General features: G+C 26.1%; 4 protein-coding genes across 4 annotated transcripts; 3 read left to right on the forward strand and 1 right to left on the reverse strand.

Annotated features, from left to right (window-relative positions):
• Window positions 1-716: 716 nt before the first annotated feature.
• On the forward strand, window positions 717-2,057 carry OCT59_026352 (uncharacterized protein; the record flags this gene model as incomplete). Its single annotated transcript, XM_025314890.2, has 3 exons — window positions 717-1,102; window positions 1,191-1,358; window positions 1,438-2,057. 3 exons carry the CDS (start codon window positions 717-719, stop codon window positions 1,493-1,495), a joined length of 612 nt encoding a protein of 203 aa, XP_025184224.1. The 3' UTR covers window positions 1,496-2,057.
• Window positions 2,058-8,377: 6,320 nt separating this feature from the next.
• On the forward strand, window positions 8,378-9,325 carry OCT59_026353 (uncharacterized protein). Its single transcript, XM_025331664.2, has one exon. It carries the CDS (start codon window positions 8,392-8,394, stop codon window positions 9,142-9,144), a length of 753 nt encoding a protein of 250 aa, XP_025184222.2. The 5' UTR covers window positions 8,378-8,391; the 3' UTR covers window positions 9,145-9,325.
• Window positions 9,326-10,686: 1,361 nt separating this feature from the next.
• On the reverse strand, window positions 10,687-11,286 carry OCT59_026354 (uncharacterized protein; the record flags this gene model as incomplete). The annotated part of the gene is made up of 2 exons (XM_025329567.2): window positions 10,687-10,891; window positions 10,973-11,286. 2 exons carry the CDS (start codon window positions 11,284-11,286, stop codon window positions 10,687-10,689), a joined length of 519 nt encoding a protein of 172 aa, XP_025184221.1.
• A 1,316-nt stretch (window positions 11,287-12,602) lies between these two features.
• OCT59_026355 (uncharacterized protein) lies at window positions 12,603-13,479 on the forward strand. The gene has a single exon (XM_025314888.2). It carries the CDS (start codon window positions 12,669-12,671, stop codon window positions 13,317-13,319), a length of 651 nt encoding a protein of 216 aa, XP_025184220.1. The 5' UTR covers window positions 12,603-12,668; the 3' UTR covers window positions 13,320-13,479.
• Window positions 13,480-16,676: the final 3,197 nt, after the last annotated feature.

A 16,676-nucleotide genomic window follows, 5' to 3' on the forward strand; every position in this document is an offset into this window, starting at 1 on the left:
CTTTTATATGATAAAATATTAATCAATTTTCACAATATAGTGAAACAAATAATTATAACAAAAAGAAATTTAAATGGATAAAAAAGTTAAGTAAAATATTTTCAATTATTTTAACTAATAAGAATTTTGAACTCCAAAAAAGATTACAATATTAAACATATTCAAAAATAAATAACTATTGTATTATGTAACTTTGTTATGCATTGTTGTGTGATTATTCTTAAGCCAATACCATAATTTTTCGAGGCCGAGATTTTTTTTTAAAGTTTAAAATTTAAAATTTAATTTAAATTTTATTAATTTGTTGTTTTATGAAACCTTACATTAAAATATTATTATATTAATATAAAAAAAAAATGAATTTCTTTCAATTAAAAAATAACGCAATGTTACATTATCATTCATCAGATAATTTGTTTTTTCATTTGAGTGAAGATACTCAAAATACTAAAATAAGTATCCCATTACATATAGTATCTGGTTGTACACAATGTTGATACTGTACATTTATTAGTCATACTAACTGCTATCTTACATAAGATATTTTGACAGATGATTTGTTGTATGATACGTTATAAAAAGAATGGACATTGAATTTATTGGATTATTTATTATCTATAAACTATGAATTAGAATTACAGGGATGCGGAAAAAATAAAAAATTATTTAAATAGAGCTATCACGAATTCTTTTTCTCTCATAAAAAAAAAATAAAAATGAATAATCATTCCCATTGCGAACATATTATAGCATGTCTTAAATGCAATGAATTATTAACACTACCAAATGGAACAATATCAGAGACTACTACTAAAGTCACATATCCGGGTCAAAATTGTGTGAATTTTCTTTATTGTGGTGAATCATATTTCGCAAATTTATTAAGTGTATTTCAACCAACACGGGACACTTATCCAAGTTTACCTTCATTATTATCATTTACTCCAACTAACGAACATCAAAGAAAAGTTATTAATAATAAAAATAGGCATGTTCCATATAATATTCCCTCAAATTTTGCACGTAATGAAAACAAAAAACCTATTAGTTTTGATTTAATTTTTATTGAAGATATTGATGATAAAAGACCAATACCTAAAAAGTAATTACTTTATTTATATTTTATGATTAATAAATATATTTTATTCTCTTAATTAAATTTCCTCTCTTTTTTTAAAAAAAAATACCAGACCTGAAATAGTAAAACATTGTTTTGAGATTGATTCTAGAGAAGAAATCAAAAAATCTGTCGAAAAAATTTTTTCTAAACTAAAAGATAAGGACTGGGAATTTCTTAGGTGTGAATCATTTAAACTAATACCCGCTAATATTCCATGGACTATTGGAGAATTAGAAAGGTAAATATTACTTATTTATGAGATTTTTTTTTTTTTTTTTTTAAAAAAAAATAACTTACAAATTTATATATTACCATAGAATATCGGGTTCTAGGAAAAAGTTATATATAGGTTACAAAAAACGACCCTACTCATGAGAAAATTAGTTTTTGATTTTATTTTTTTTCACTTTTCATTTTTACAAATTTATTAGAAATCATTTAGTAATATTTAATCCTCGTTTGTTATTTATTTTTAGTTTATTAGTTAAAAAACTCGAAAATTTTCTTGTTAAATCATTGAAATTAATTGTATATATATGATATATTTGTTATTAATTTTAAACAATAATCCTCAAATATAATTTTCTTATAATATCTGTAAGTCATATCAATTAATTGATTGGAGAGTAGCGTAGGACTATTAATGGTAGTGGTATGAAGTTACGGTACATTTCTCCTAAGTCTATTTCACCGGAGGACTTTTCACAGAAGTCATTTCATCGAAATGATGTTTCGCCGAAGGGACATTTCTTCGAATGGATGTTTCACCGAAGGGACATTTCTTCAAATGGAATTTCGCTGAATAGACATTTGCCGAATCTTTTTCTCCGAATCAGTTCATCCCCGAAATCTAATTCACCGAATAGGACATTCCGCAAAAAATGTTAGCGATTGACATTTTATCAATCCAATTACCCGATTTTCATTAATAAATATTAAACTATAAATAGAAATAAACATAAAATATCATATGAAAAAAATATGATTTGAAATTTTCGAGCGAAATGACTTCAGTAAAAAATCCTTCGGGGAAATGTTCATTCGGTGAATTGTGTTTTGGTGAAATAAACTTTGGCGAAAAAGTCAGGATACCGACTACATACCGTGGTATGATGGTATCACATAAATTTAGGACTATCCCCCTGTTTTTTTTTCCTTCAACTGAGCGACAGACTTTAAAAGGTTTAGTTAATAATTAATTAAAAGTCTGTTGTTCATTTAAAATTACCGTATAAACGCTAATAATAATGTACCCAGGTATTATTCTAGTTAGATTGAATAGGAGAGGGGTACTATATTTTGGTCAAATATCAACATAACATCAGATTTTGTAATTAAATAAATACTTTTGATATTAAAAATCACGTGGAGCGAAAATTTTCGTTTTCATTTAAAGTTATATACTACTGTAAGGTTTAATTACGAATCCTGCCCTGAGGCCTTCCCGAGCGTTACTCATCTGCTGATAGCTCTAAGGTCACATATTAAGTGATCGCCTTAGCCCTGAGAAAAATACTACAATTAATTATGAATCCTGCGAAAATTTTACTATTTCACGTATATAATCTTGGCATTTAGTAACCTTTTTTTTCTGAAGTTATTTATAAGATCCATCTTTTATCCAATAATATATGTATTAATTCGAGTATTCAACGCTACTTTAAACTAAAAATTATCAGTGAATTTTGGGACCTTGAAAAGCACGTGAAAAAGCTCAAAAATTAAAGAAAAATGAATAATATATTAATGGTACGTAAATTTCGAATTAAATTTGATAAATTTACCGCCAAATTCTTGACTCCTACCACACGCTTTATTAAGAAGTTAGTACATAGCAGATAGTTTACACGCACTCACAATGTTATATAATTGTCACGTTTACAATCATATTTTTATAAAATTATAAAATTCAAGAGTTTTATAAGTTAAAATTTCAGGAGAATATTTATTTATTATAAAATAAGAAATATAAGAATATTATAATAATGTATAAAATAAAACTACCCGCATTAAAGGGAGAATAGAAAGAAATATGTAAGAGAATAGAAAAAAATAAAGGGTGAATAGATAGAGATATGTAAGAGAATAGAAAAAAATAAAGGGTGAATAGATAGAGATATGTAAGAGAATAGAAAAAAATAAAGGGTGAATAGATAGAGATATGTAAGAGAATAGAAAAAAATAAAGGGTGAATAGATAGAGATATGTAAGAGAATAGAAAAAAATAAAGGGTGAATAGATAGAAATATGTAAGAGAATAGAAAAAAATAAAGGGTAAATAGATAGAAATATGTAAGAGAATAGAAAAAAATAAAGGGTGAATAGATAGAAATATGTAAGAGAATAGAAAAAAATAAAGGGTGAATAGATAGAAATATGTAAGAGAATAGAAAAAAATAAGGGAGGATAAAGAATCGTAAAATACTATAACTATGAACTATGAACTATTATATAATTGACGTGAATTTGTGCCAATACTACAAATTGGATCTATAATGAGATAAAATAAAATAAGACAATTTGTGCCAATATCACAAATTGGAAAAATTTTCTTATAAAAGAGGACACGTTTTGTGCCAATATCACAAATTGGAAAAATTTTCTTATAAAAGAGGACACGTTTTGTGCCAATATCACAAATTGGAAAAATTTTCTAATAAAAGAGGACACGTTTTGTGCCAATATCACAAATTGGAAAATCTTCTTATAAAAGAGGACACGTTTTGTGCCAATATAACAAATTGGAAAATCTTCTTATAAAAGAGGACACGTTTTGTGCCAATATAACAAATTGGACAATAAGTCTTTTTAAAGTGGGGCCGAATGAAATCTAATAAACATAAATCTATAATAAAATTTTGAAAAAGGAGACCATCGTTCCTTATAACTTTGTTTCACAAAAGTGAAACAAAGTTATGAATTGATTTTATAAAATAAAAGAAGAACACCATCGTTCCCAATAACTTTGTTTCACATAAAGTGAACACAAAGAACAAACTGAATATATTCAATTAAAAAAGAACACCATAACTTTGTTTCACATAAAGTGAAACAAAGTGAAAAAAAAATGTCTAAAATGAATAAAATAATAAGAAAATTAAATGAATAAAATAATTTAAAGAACCAGAATATAAAATAAAATTAATCCATCAACGTTGAAGATGCGTGAAGGTTTAGCTGTCCCGTGTCGTCCACACTGTTCATACATTATATATATAAATTTTTTTTTTTTTTTTTTTATAGGGAATAATTAATGCGTATCACAGACCCGTTATTGCCTTAACACTTCAATACGAGATCAAAACTACATCCCACTCAACGGGAACCTCTTTCTGAGGACACTATAATCGATAAGCCGGTACTAAAAAATCGAATTACTTCTTTCGTCGATAAAGTAGGGGAATATAGTGGGTGTGACGTTGGCGCAGCTCGTCTGAACTCAAATGGACATTTATATATTTATATTGAATATATTCGCTTCACTTATTTTTGGTAAACGGTGGTTTTTTTTTGAATGTGAGATATTTCTGTGAAATAATTTGTAAAATAAATTTTTTTTAAAAAAAAAAAATAACAACAGTGAAAAAAAAAGTTCCAGATAGAATTTCATTTAACCTTTCTTTATATATGATTTGTAGAGGTAACAAATTTAGCCGAATAAACAATGTGTTTGGTGCGATGAAATTACAAATGAGGGTCAATTATTTAAATATTAAATAATTGAAGATTGCATATTTCTTTGTTTCAATGTCATATTGTAGGTATACAGACTAACCATCTTTGTATAACAAGGGGAAAATTCCATATGATAAAGAGTAGATCAAAAGTAAGGATTATACAAAACTAATTTTTAAAATGAGTTATTTATATTTGCCAACTCTATATATTAATGTTATCAGCATCTGATTTCACCTGTTCCTTACATAAATTTGGTATGTATGATCATTGCGCATAAAATATGTGGTTAATTGTACCAAACAGTAAGAGTATAAACCATATTAAAGCGTGGGTTTGCTAATGCACTTTCTGTGGCTTTATAATCAGATGTTATAAAGAAAATGAGCGCTACCATAAAGACACGAAAGAGATCAATGGCAATTGATTAAAGAAGTTGTTTTTCAATTCGGAAGATGAGAACGTGATACGTGAATTGAACTTATGAAAAAGTACCAAGCTGGGTACGTTTCAAGATCGGCAAAAGCAAGGCAAATGGTGATATTTTTCCGGACCAAGAAATCTATGGAAAAAGCGATAGAAAGATCTAACATAGAAGATGGAAATAATAATGGATGAGAAATTAGAGATATGGAAGAAGTTTTTAATATCTAAAAGATAATTATCGTCAACATAAATAGATAAGTGCATACTAGTTAGTATAGAAAATTCACATTATGAGATTAACCTTAGTATGGGTTAATTTCATAATATTTTTGGTATCTCCGTAAAAAATATATCCGTAATTTCTGTAAAAACTTCGCGAATATGATACATTTACGGAAAAATAACTAAAAATCTAAGCAACTTGGATATAAATTCCGTGAATATGATGATATATTTACGGAGATAACAATGGAATAAAAAAAAAGGACCAAATTTTTTATAGGGTATATATCTTAGTAGTAGAAACGTTGGAAGTGAAATTCATATTTACACTCAATTTAAAATATATAAATATAATTATATATTGGAAGAATCATTGGTACAATTTGTTTCATTATATATGCTTAGCATTTATAGAATTTTTTGTTTTAAATACGACAGTAATTAATTTATATTTAAAGCAACGTAAAAAAAAAATGAAATTTATGATGAGTCTTTTATTATTTTAGATCTTGAACAGCTCTCAACACCCTATAAAAATTTTATCCGTTATTTCTGTAAAAATGAGCCTTTCACGGATCCATTCACAGAAAATGTAAATTATTCGATAAGTTCCGTGATATAAGGTTATTAATTCCGGAAATATGTGAGCCTTTTACGGAAAAAAGATGGAATATAAAACACGGACCGACTTTGTTTATAGGGACGATCTAACCAACTCCCCTCGAAGACTGAATATCTCTTATAAGTAACATAAATCAGATTATCAGATATTCTAGTCGGTAATTAAAGAGAATTGATGAATTCAGTTGATATAGCTCTAAAACAATAAAGACTGTATATAGTTCAGTGATAATATAATTCCGTAGCCTAAATACTTAAAGTTTTTTAGCCAAACTAAACTCACGGTAATTTTACTTCGCAATACTTATTGTCATAATACACTAAATACAGAAGATCCATGTTCACTTAACAAGTTATTTTCATTACATCTTTGAAATAAAAGTGAAAAAACTCTATAATAACCATACGCAAAATATAGACAGTTGTCTAGAAATTATTCTGACTGGTTTTCAAGGCAAAAAAAAAAGTTATATTAATATATTAGTAAGTTCACTACAAGCATATTTCTTCATAGGAATTAAATAATTCCAGTACTCCCAAATAATTTTTAAGTTGTCATTCACCTTTTAATGATGATGATTGCATGGAGGGTGCTATTCCATTTTACGTTTCATATTCAATCATTTTCGTATATCCTTTCCATTCTTTCGCAATTCTAATGTTATCTTTTGGCTTAAAGTATCAGAATTTCAGTTTTAAACGAATTTTACAAGAAAAATATTGCTATTTGAGACGAAACTTCTATTAAAAATTTTATTAGAACATTCATAGGATCTACACTATCGTTAGCGTCATAATACCCCTGCAAATTTAGGTTGGTACATTACATGGGTGGATGCTATATCATGGGCATAGTACAAGTGCGAGCGATAATATCAGTTCCTAGTATTATATCCCGGATTTCACAAATTTTAAAATTTAAAATCGAAATTTCTGTGTATAGATAGTATCCGGGTATTTTAAAATTCAAAGGAGGTACTATATATACAGACTAATAGTTAAAGCATAAAAGTTTTAGCCGAGTAATAATGAATAAAGAATTTATATCATATTTTATGCATGTATGAAATATGCTAAAAAAAAATTTCGTTTTGTAGTTTGTACCAAGATTAATAATAATATAAAGAGATTGGTTCTTCCGGCTGAATATATATAAATATTAATGATATCCCTTATTTTGTCTTATTGCATTTTACGTATTTTACGTACAAAAATATTGCTGAATTGATTCTAATTCATTAATTCATTTATTCACTAATGTACTGTCAATACCTATTAATTCTATGTAATATTTTTTTTATAAATGAATTTTCCCATTTATTATGTTTTCATTACGTTCTATTCAATACGTTGTTTACTTTCTGTTATCCTCATCACATAATACGGTTCTTGATGATAGAATATAAAATTAATTTCCTTGGTTATTTCTTCCTCAGCAGTTATTTTTTTTTCCAGATTTTCATTGTCCCATCTCCTCTTAATAATTGTGATACCAGTTGATTTTATTGATTGTGTATTTTCTTCTACTAGCTTCTTGCTCTCTACTTGTTTTTAAGCAACACTATTTTACTGCATGTTCATTTATGATTACATATTTAATTCTATTTTAAGAGTTTAAATACCTGAAGGAAATCAACATTTTCTGTTATTAATTAATATTCTTCACTAATTTCTACGATTGGTGGAAAGAGTTACAGTCAAACCTTTATATAACGATATGTCGGGACATATATGAAATTTTTAGAAAATATCGTTATATCAAAGTTATACCGATATTTATATGTCCTCACATATAGTGGGAAAATAAAATTTTATCGGTATAACAAGTTTTTAATAGTAGATCGGTATATCGAATATCGGTATATCGAGGTTAGACTGTATTATTTTTTTTTAATATATTTTTTTCGAATAAAATATATATATATATATATATATATATAGTGCCATTTATTTGAACTCCTCTTTTCCCTCTTTCTTTTGATTTAAAATTTATTATTCTTTACATAAAGGTAAACTGGCGTGATATTTTACTATCAGTTACGAATGGCTATGGATTTACTAATATAAAATCTTAATATAAAATTGGTAAACCTATGATAACTAACTTAATTTTTCTAACCTAATTTTTCAAATCTAGTTTTTCCAAACTAATTTTTTTTTACTAATACATATTTGGTACAATCGGATATTCATGACCTAATACTTATTTACGCCCCTAAATATTGCAATACCAAAAAAAGTAAAATCTTAATGACATATGCAATGATATGCAAGTAATATGCAAAATGATTATTAAAAATTTGGTTTAATGCAATTTTTGAAAGGATATGCTATCTGTGAAATTTTATATGCTATCTGTGAAATTTTTTATATATAAAAATGGAGAGTTTTTGTCTTTCGTTTTTCATTTTTCAAAAAATAAAAATAAAAATAAAAATTCCATCACTAAAAAACCATTTGTTATAATATTAATCAGATATATAATGGATAATAACCCTTCACAAAACTCTGTAAACTTTCTAGATATATCTAACGATATTAGTGAATTTAATAATTATAATTATTACTATCCTAATAATTTTCAAGAAACAACTAACGTAAATCAAGCAGCAATACAACTTTCAAACGTTTCATGCGATAATTTTAATTGTTCTTATGAGGAACCGAATGATAATATTATGCCAGTATCTTACGTGAATGAACAATTTTCCTCTCAATATACGCCGCAGTATATAGATCAAAATGTCAACGAACGGATTTTGGATCAAGATTCACCTCAGTATGACATTAATTATCCTCAAAAAAATTATCGTCAATTTCCTGAATTAAAATTTGAAATTCCTGGATATAAAATTATCATTATACCTACTTTTCCTCTAAATTTAGATAATTTAGACATGCAAAATCATGATCAAAATGATCAAAATTATCAAAATGATCAAAATTATCAAAATTATCAAAATTATAATCATTCTTCAAATATTGTAATAGATGATTTACCACCTCAGAATCAACAATATCAACATTTTCAACAACAAAATTCTTCTTTTGAATTAAACGAATCATTTAATTATTCTTAATACATATATACATATATTTTCTCATGTTGTAAAATATTTAGCAAAGTTTTTCTTTTTCTCTTTTTTTTTAGAATAGGTTAAATATATCTCTTTATTTAGAATTAAAAGAATTAAATGTTTTATAATCAATTTTAAAAATAATAAAAAATATACTTTTATGCGTTTTTACCAATCAGTGTAAATGCATAGCTTATTAATTTTGTGTAGAATTCAATAAATGCATAATTTCGTACCAAATACAAACAAATTTGTTTTTATTAATTTCAACCGACAAACTTTATAGGTTTTAAAGCCGTGAGAGTTTATCATTCGTCTATCTTATATTGTAGCGGTCGAGTTAAATTACGATAAACTTAATTAGGGATCAGTTTTATAAGGCGACTTTTTAATAAAAATAAAAATACAAATTGGTTGGATCTTTGACACTCTCGTCGCATAAGAAGGTTTCAATCGACCAGAATGTCTCCGTAATACATAGATCTAGAATGTAATAGATTAGGGTAGTTATTTTTTTTTTAAAAATACGATTAGCATATTTTTTTTCATGTAAATTTTTTAAAGGAAGTCCTGGTTTGTGCGACTTTTTCAAGAATCTTGTAGGTAGGTACAGTTCATAAATTACACGCAAGCACAACAGTTCAAAAAGGGGTATTCAGCAGTTATTCTCGAGGGGCAAAAAAAAAAATTATTATTAGGATTACGTAAAATTCTTTAAAAAAATAGAAATTTTTTTTTTTAGGAAAAAATATATTATTAATTTTTGCGAAACAAAATAATTACACGTACATGAAAAGTTTTAAAATCTGATTAGATTGATCATTGATGCTATACAAATATTTGTGTACAATATGTTTTTGAATACTGTATTTTTTAAATGGTTATATCAAATGAATATTTATCTTACGAAATCTTTAAAAAACAAAAAAAGAAAAAAAGATTATTGTGATCAGATTGGTAAAATGGGCAAAACTGGGCAAAAAAAAAATAACTATCTGTCAAAATGTATTTGAATTAACTGTAGTGTTACAAATAAAAATAAAATTATTCACAGATATTAACTGTTAGATGTACATATAAGATCGCTTGTTGAAATGCAACAGATAAAATATGTGACACTAGCATTTTTTTGTGGCGTACATCTTTTCAATGAACCTATATTAGGAAGTTAATTTAATTAAAAATGGTTAGAGATTCTTAGAAAGATTTTGTAATCAAGTAAATAGTGTAAATTCCGGATAAATTTATTTCAAAAAAAAAAAGAATAATATAAACATATCAAGAATATTTATTGTATTCCGATATTAGGTTGTAGGTATGTATGTACGTATCACTAATGTGTATCATTTTTTTGATCTCCTTCTCCTAACCTTAATCTTAATCCCAACCTAATATAGTTTTATGATACATACATATTAAGACAAGAAGAAAGGTCGGAGACTTGCATCCCTAGATACAATTTTTTTCTCGTCGTTGCAATACTAATAATTAAATTAACGTTAGAAATAATATTAAATAAACGAAAATAAATAAATTTATTAATATTCACTTTTTCAATTCATCAATTGTCCAACCATTTTCTGGAGCGGTAACAGCTTCCAAATGTGCTGTTGATACGCAACGAAAGAATTGCCATTCTCCACCTCTCAATCGTGGAAACAATGCTTCAATTTCTTTTCTAATTCCGTCATCTGAATCATCATTGAAGTGAGTTGATTTTACTAATCCTTCACTAATCAATCCCTTAATTCTAAGAAAAAAAAGTGTAATGATATTTATTATAATGATGTAAAATATGAATACTGTACATCATGTATTTTATAAAACTTACATCCTGGGAATTTTTAATATTGAATTCGAATTCTCATAAAGTAAACAGATGCAAAGGAAAGCCTTTCGTTGTCTATTGCCACAATTATTTGAAATATTTGATGGTATTTGATCAACCATTTCATCTATGTTGTATGAGATTAATGGACCTGCGTATCCAAATGTATACGGATAAAATGATAATTCATGATAGCATTCATGATGTAAACATCTACACAAATTATCTTGGATGCTTCCTGTAACACTAAGTCTCTGACATCCACATCTACGTCCTGTCAAAGGATCTTCAAATTTGCATTTTCCGTAATAAGCCATTTTTGAGAGGGTTTAAAAAAAAAATTTTTTTTTTCTTTTTTTTTCGCAGGAGAAAATTTTTTGCATTTTTATAAGGTTTTTTTAGTTTTGATTTTTCAAAACTTTAAATATAATAAAAGACTAAAAGGCTTAATTGTTGTCATAATTAAATATTTTATCTGAAGTTATCTGCTTTAAATTATCTGATTTTTTTTTTCAAAAACTCATAAAATGTAATTTTTAATGATATTAAAGGTTAAATTAATAACTTTATTTACAAATTAGAATTTATCGAATTCTTTATTAATGACTGACTCATCCTCTCTCATACAAAAAAATAAAAAAAAAAGTACAATCAAAAAAAAGAAACAAAAACAGAAACAAAAAAAGTTCCAAATCTTATAGTACATACAATCAAGAAATTTAATCTAAACTATAATGTATCTTTAACGGTTTGATTAAGTTTTAATTTGGTCAAATTAAAGGAATAACCATATTTTTTTTATTAAATGAGTGTTAATTAGTACAACAAATGATAATTCTAATTCTTATTCTATTCCTTATTTTTTCATTATAAAATTATTAATCCATTTATTTTTATTTTTTTTCTTGTTTGTAATCCCCCCTAAAGTTCCCGCCTATTTTTTACGTCTTTTTTTTTAAAGTTTTTGAACTAACCGATTATAATTTGCAAACAATTAATTAATTTTGTATTACAGAAGGAATAACGAACAACACATTCTTTACGGTACAATCAATTGAAATGATGTAACAATCAAATGACCTTATGTGTTCAAATTAAATTGTAAAATAAAAAGAAAAAAAAACAATTGTTAATTAACCCTAAAATAGGAAAACTAAACACATAAAAAAAAAATATATCTGTTTAATACAGATGTTTTCCGGTATGTTCCGTGAATAATAATAATATTTCTAAATTAGGAAAATATCAATATATTTGATATTATTTACTTAAAATAATTTTTATTTGATAAATAAAATGATTTTAGTTGTATTACAAGTTTTCTATTTTGATATTACAAGAACTCTAACTGACTCTAGACTCTAACCGTAAATAAAGAAATTAAAATAATTTGTGCTTGATAATCTGATAATTTAAGTCTTTTAGTTCTTTTTTCCCATATGAAACACAGATATTATTATACGGAGTGATGATCATGCCAAAAACTCATATATAATTATGACAATTAAATGACTAATTGGAAAAATATCTGTTTATCTGTAACTGTTGTTTGTATTTGTGAAACGCAGCATCTGTAAACTTGATCAAATCGCAAAATTATTATTTAAAGCCAAACTTATTCTTCCGAATTTATAACTCACAAGTCTCTTTTTTTCTACATTCTAAAAAAAAAAAATACAAACGGTTCTTACATATTAATATGGAACAAAGCAATATTAACATCAACTATGAATCATTTCATAATGAAGTTCCCTATGATTCACAGAAAATTAAATTCAAGTCGGAAGAATACTCATCAAACAGTATCTTAAATCCTTCTCATGACTATTACAATTATAACAACCATCCTATAGTGAATGATAATATTGATACAACTAAAACCTACGAACAACAACCTATGTTCTCTTGTATAAACGATCAACATTCTAGTAATCAATATCCTTTGATCACCTCATCTTTCACTCCGCAAGATGAACCAAGTTTGGATCAAAATTATTATGATATCAATGAACCACGTGAATTCAATCAAATAAGTTATCAAGATGATCAATTTCAGTCTCCCAATATTCTAGATATCAATAATCCAATCGAATTCTATCCAACAAATCAAACTGCATCCTTTAGATTTGAAATTCCAGGCTTCGAAATTATTATTATACCTACATCTTCAGATGTTATAAACAATACTCAAATTCATAATCAATATTATTATGGGCAAAATAATATATGTGATATTTCTCAATTTTATCAACATAATTCTTTTGATTCAGAAATGTTTAGTAATTTAAATCGAGATGTAATATCACGTAATTACGTAGATAGATTAGGTGGAAGTCATGAAGGATATTGAATATCCTCAACGTAATTATCATTTTTTTTTTTTAATATTTGTACTTTTAGTAACATTAAAATTAATTTTTTTTCTCAATATGATTAAATAACATTTATAAAAAATTATTCTAACGTATCAATGTTGGACATTTAAATAAAATATATTGAGAATAAATATATACGGTGTATCATTTGTTTTATTAATTTCGTTTGCCTCATGCCTTATATCGCGTTGTTAATATTCTACAATAAACATGGAATATTAAATAATTACGTTTGCATTTTGTTAGAAATATACAGTAAAATCATTGCCAAATAATAATATATGAGGTAAAAAGCTGATTTGAGATAGTAAACCCGAAATTTGCATTAAAAGTTAAAATAAAAGGAATAACAAACCTAAGTTATTTCCAAAATTAAGTGGGAAGTTGAAATCATTAACCAAGCAAAGCATGTAATCCCGTTTCTATTAATGGCTAACGTTTATCACAATACTTTATTTGAAGCGATACTACACCCAGTATTAATTTCTAACTCTTTACAAAATAAATCGTAAAATGACTTTAGATTGCGCATAATTATATGGCTAAGCTTTCTCAGATCCTTTTCCAGATATTAAAATTATCCAATAACATGATTGTACCGGATGTAATCATATATTACATCAATATTCTTTTTATGTTGCTAAATTGAAACCTTATTAGTTTATGTGTGTGATTTTATAGATATTATACTTGATTATTGCTGTGAACACTGATAGTAGAAGCTGACTTATTCGTCTGTCATTGCGAAAGAATATCAGTGACGTCTATCCTTATATACGTGACTATGAAACGTTATTTACTAAGAATAGTGTTGCCGTCTGTCAGTTCACCTATATGCATGATACAATTGACATTAATAATTGGTATTCTCTTTATAGTGTGGCTATTGTCCTACAACCATGCATGTAATCTCTCATTCTACATTGTGATATTGTTATTTGCAGATGCGTAACGATAATACTATCTAGATCTCAATCTGTGCGTGATGTGATAATCAACTTAATTTTGATGCTCAGGAGGTTATCGTATTGAATGCAATATGTTTTATTTTCTCACTTTTATACTGTAATATAATATATTATATCACTAAATGTTAAAAATTACTTATTATGTTCAGTTTGTACCGCATTTACGGAGACGGACTATACATGTCTAAGGTAATTTGGCTTTACTGACGATTTTTTCACGTTTAGATGGCAACTAATTGTTGAAGTAATTTTTACTGTCATAAAATAATATTATATAAATATAATATTGTTAACTACTAACATTCCTAACTGTGTATTTTTTATTTGCATACAATCAATACAATTTGCCGTCCCGGAATTGATCGATGTAAACCCTGAGATGTGATGTAATATAGTTCTGTTTTCTTTATATATAGATGCAATTTGTAAATAATAATTAATTCTAATCATACTAATTACAATTATGTTAATTATGTTTTGATATTAACGTTTTTTTTACTTGATTTCTCTATGCTTTTATATAAAAAAGAAAAAAAAAAACTTCATAAAAGTAATAATAACAACAATAAATTAAATATAAATCTACTTTTTCAGCAAAATTTATTAAAAGCATATAGCATATGATCTAAATGTAAAAAAAAAAGAACAATGTTATGTGGCCTTAAAAATAACTTTTTTGATGAAATTTAAGTGTAAACATTACCAACTAAAATATTTAAATTTTTTGAGGAGTTAGTGCGTACTATTGCGTTTCTTTAATGCGGTCATGATATTTAATAATTTTCTGTACAATTTAACAATTTGTCTTGTAAATTAACAACTTTTTGTTTTATTTATTTAATTACTTGGTACAATTCGTATTCTTTGAATTATCTTCATTTTTTGGAATGGTAGATCAATCTTTGCTTGAAAGAAAAGCTTATTGTAAGTAATATAAGACATAATGGATAAGCGCACCTTTTTATTTAGCTGGCGATGCATTTACAGATTCGCTGAAAATTAATTCATAGAATGTTACCGTAGACCTGCAGGAGAATTTTGGGTAAATCTTTTTTTTTGGTTGTCCATTACATTCTGAATTTGATAAGGTTGAAGGAATTTAAAATGTGAATAGAAAGAAATAGGGAATAATAGTAATAGAAGAGATACATAATTTTACCTCTTTATGAAGTTTCAATTATCTAAAAAAAAATAATGTTCATCACAGGGTCACATAAATTCCATTTCTGCTTATCTAACAAATATATACGGATCATTATAAAGTAGCAATTTTGTAAGTTTTTTTGCAAATTTTATGAGTTTTAGATTGGTCAAAAACAAATTGTGTTTCATTTTATAAAAGAAACTACGTGCATTTTTTATATTTTGTAATTTACAATTTCATAACTGAAATTATATTATTCAAGCTTTTAATCAAGACAATTAATTAATTATAATATTTAAACTTGTCCTAAAATACATGGAAGTTTCTATACTAATTACAAGATTTTGATCGGTTTTTCAAAAGGGCTCTTTCAGTCTTTCTCGGTATCCGCTCTAACCAATAATCCAACAAATTTTTGTCGTAATTCAGCTTAATATATAATATAAATAAAAATATCAGTTTTATAACTTTTTAATTCGCGAATATTCTAATCTCTTTTCGGTGTGTCATCTTTGACGTCGAATGACAATAAAAAAAAAATGTCCGATTTAAAATGGAAAAGCTATCTCAATTTCAATGTTTTAATCTTCGGTAAAATGGATCTAATAAATAAATAGATAAATAAATAAAAATTACATAATTATTCCCGTTATTTTTAGCTTTGGTTCAACAACAGACAAATCGGTCAAAAATCAACTTCATGATGCAAAGGGCTCGTGATAATTCACATTTACTGTAATTCAAATAGTGAAAATCTGGTACAATTTGAGATTGATGTATTATTTATAGAATCTGAAACGAAGATAATTAATTTTCTTTTTTTATGGCGTGCACGACAAACAGATGATTTTGACAGATAAACAGATATCTTTGACAGATAAACAAATGATTTTACGGATGATTTTGACACAGACAGATAATTTTAACAGAAAATTTTAAGTTCTATTGTTTTTATTTATTTATCATAGTAATACATACATCTATAGAATAATCCATTCCGGTATTTTTTGTAGCCGGTAAGTAATAAACCTTCCTAGTTTTTTTTTTAAAAAAAAAAAAGTGCAGATCTCAGCTTTTTAGTCACGATTTTTAATTGGTCTTGTTGACGTTAACGTTTTAACTTCCGAACGGCGTATCTCTTGTCCACTTGAATCTGTAAAGACAGAAATTTTGAATGCTTTGAAAAACAAGAATGTTTCAAAAACCAATTTGTTTTGGTG

Source organism: Rhizophagus irregularis, chromosome 6 (genome assembly GCF_026210795.1).
Source record: "Rhizophagus irregularis chromosome 6, complete sequence".
Classification (NCBI taxonomy): Eukaryota; Fungi; Glomeromycota; class Glomeromycetes; order Glomerales; family Glomeraceae; genus Rhizophagus; species Rhizophagus irregularis.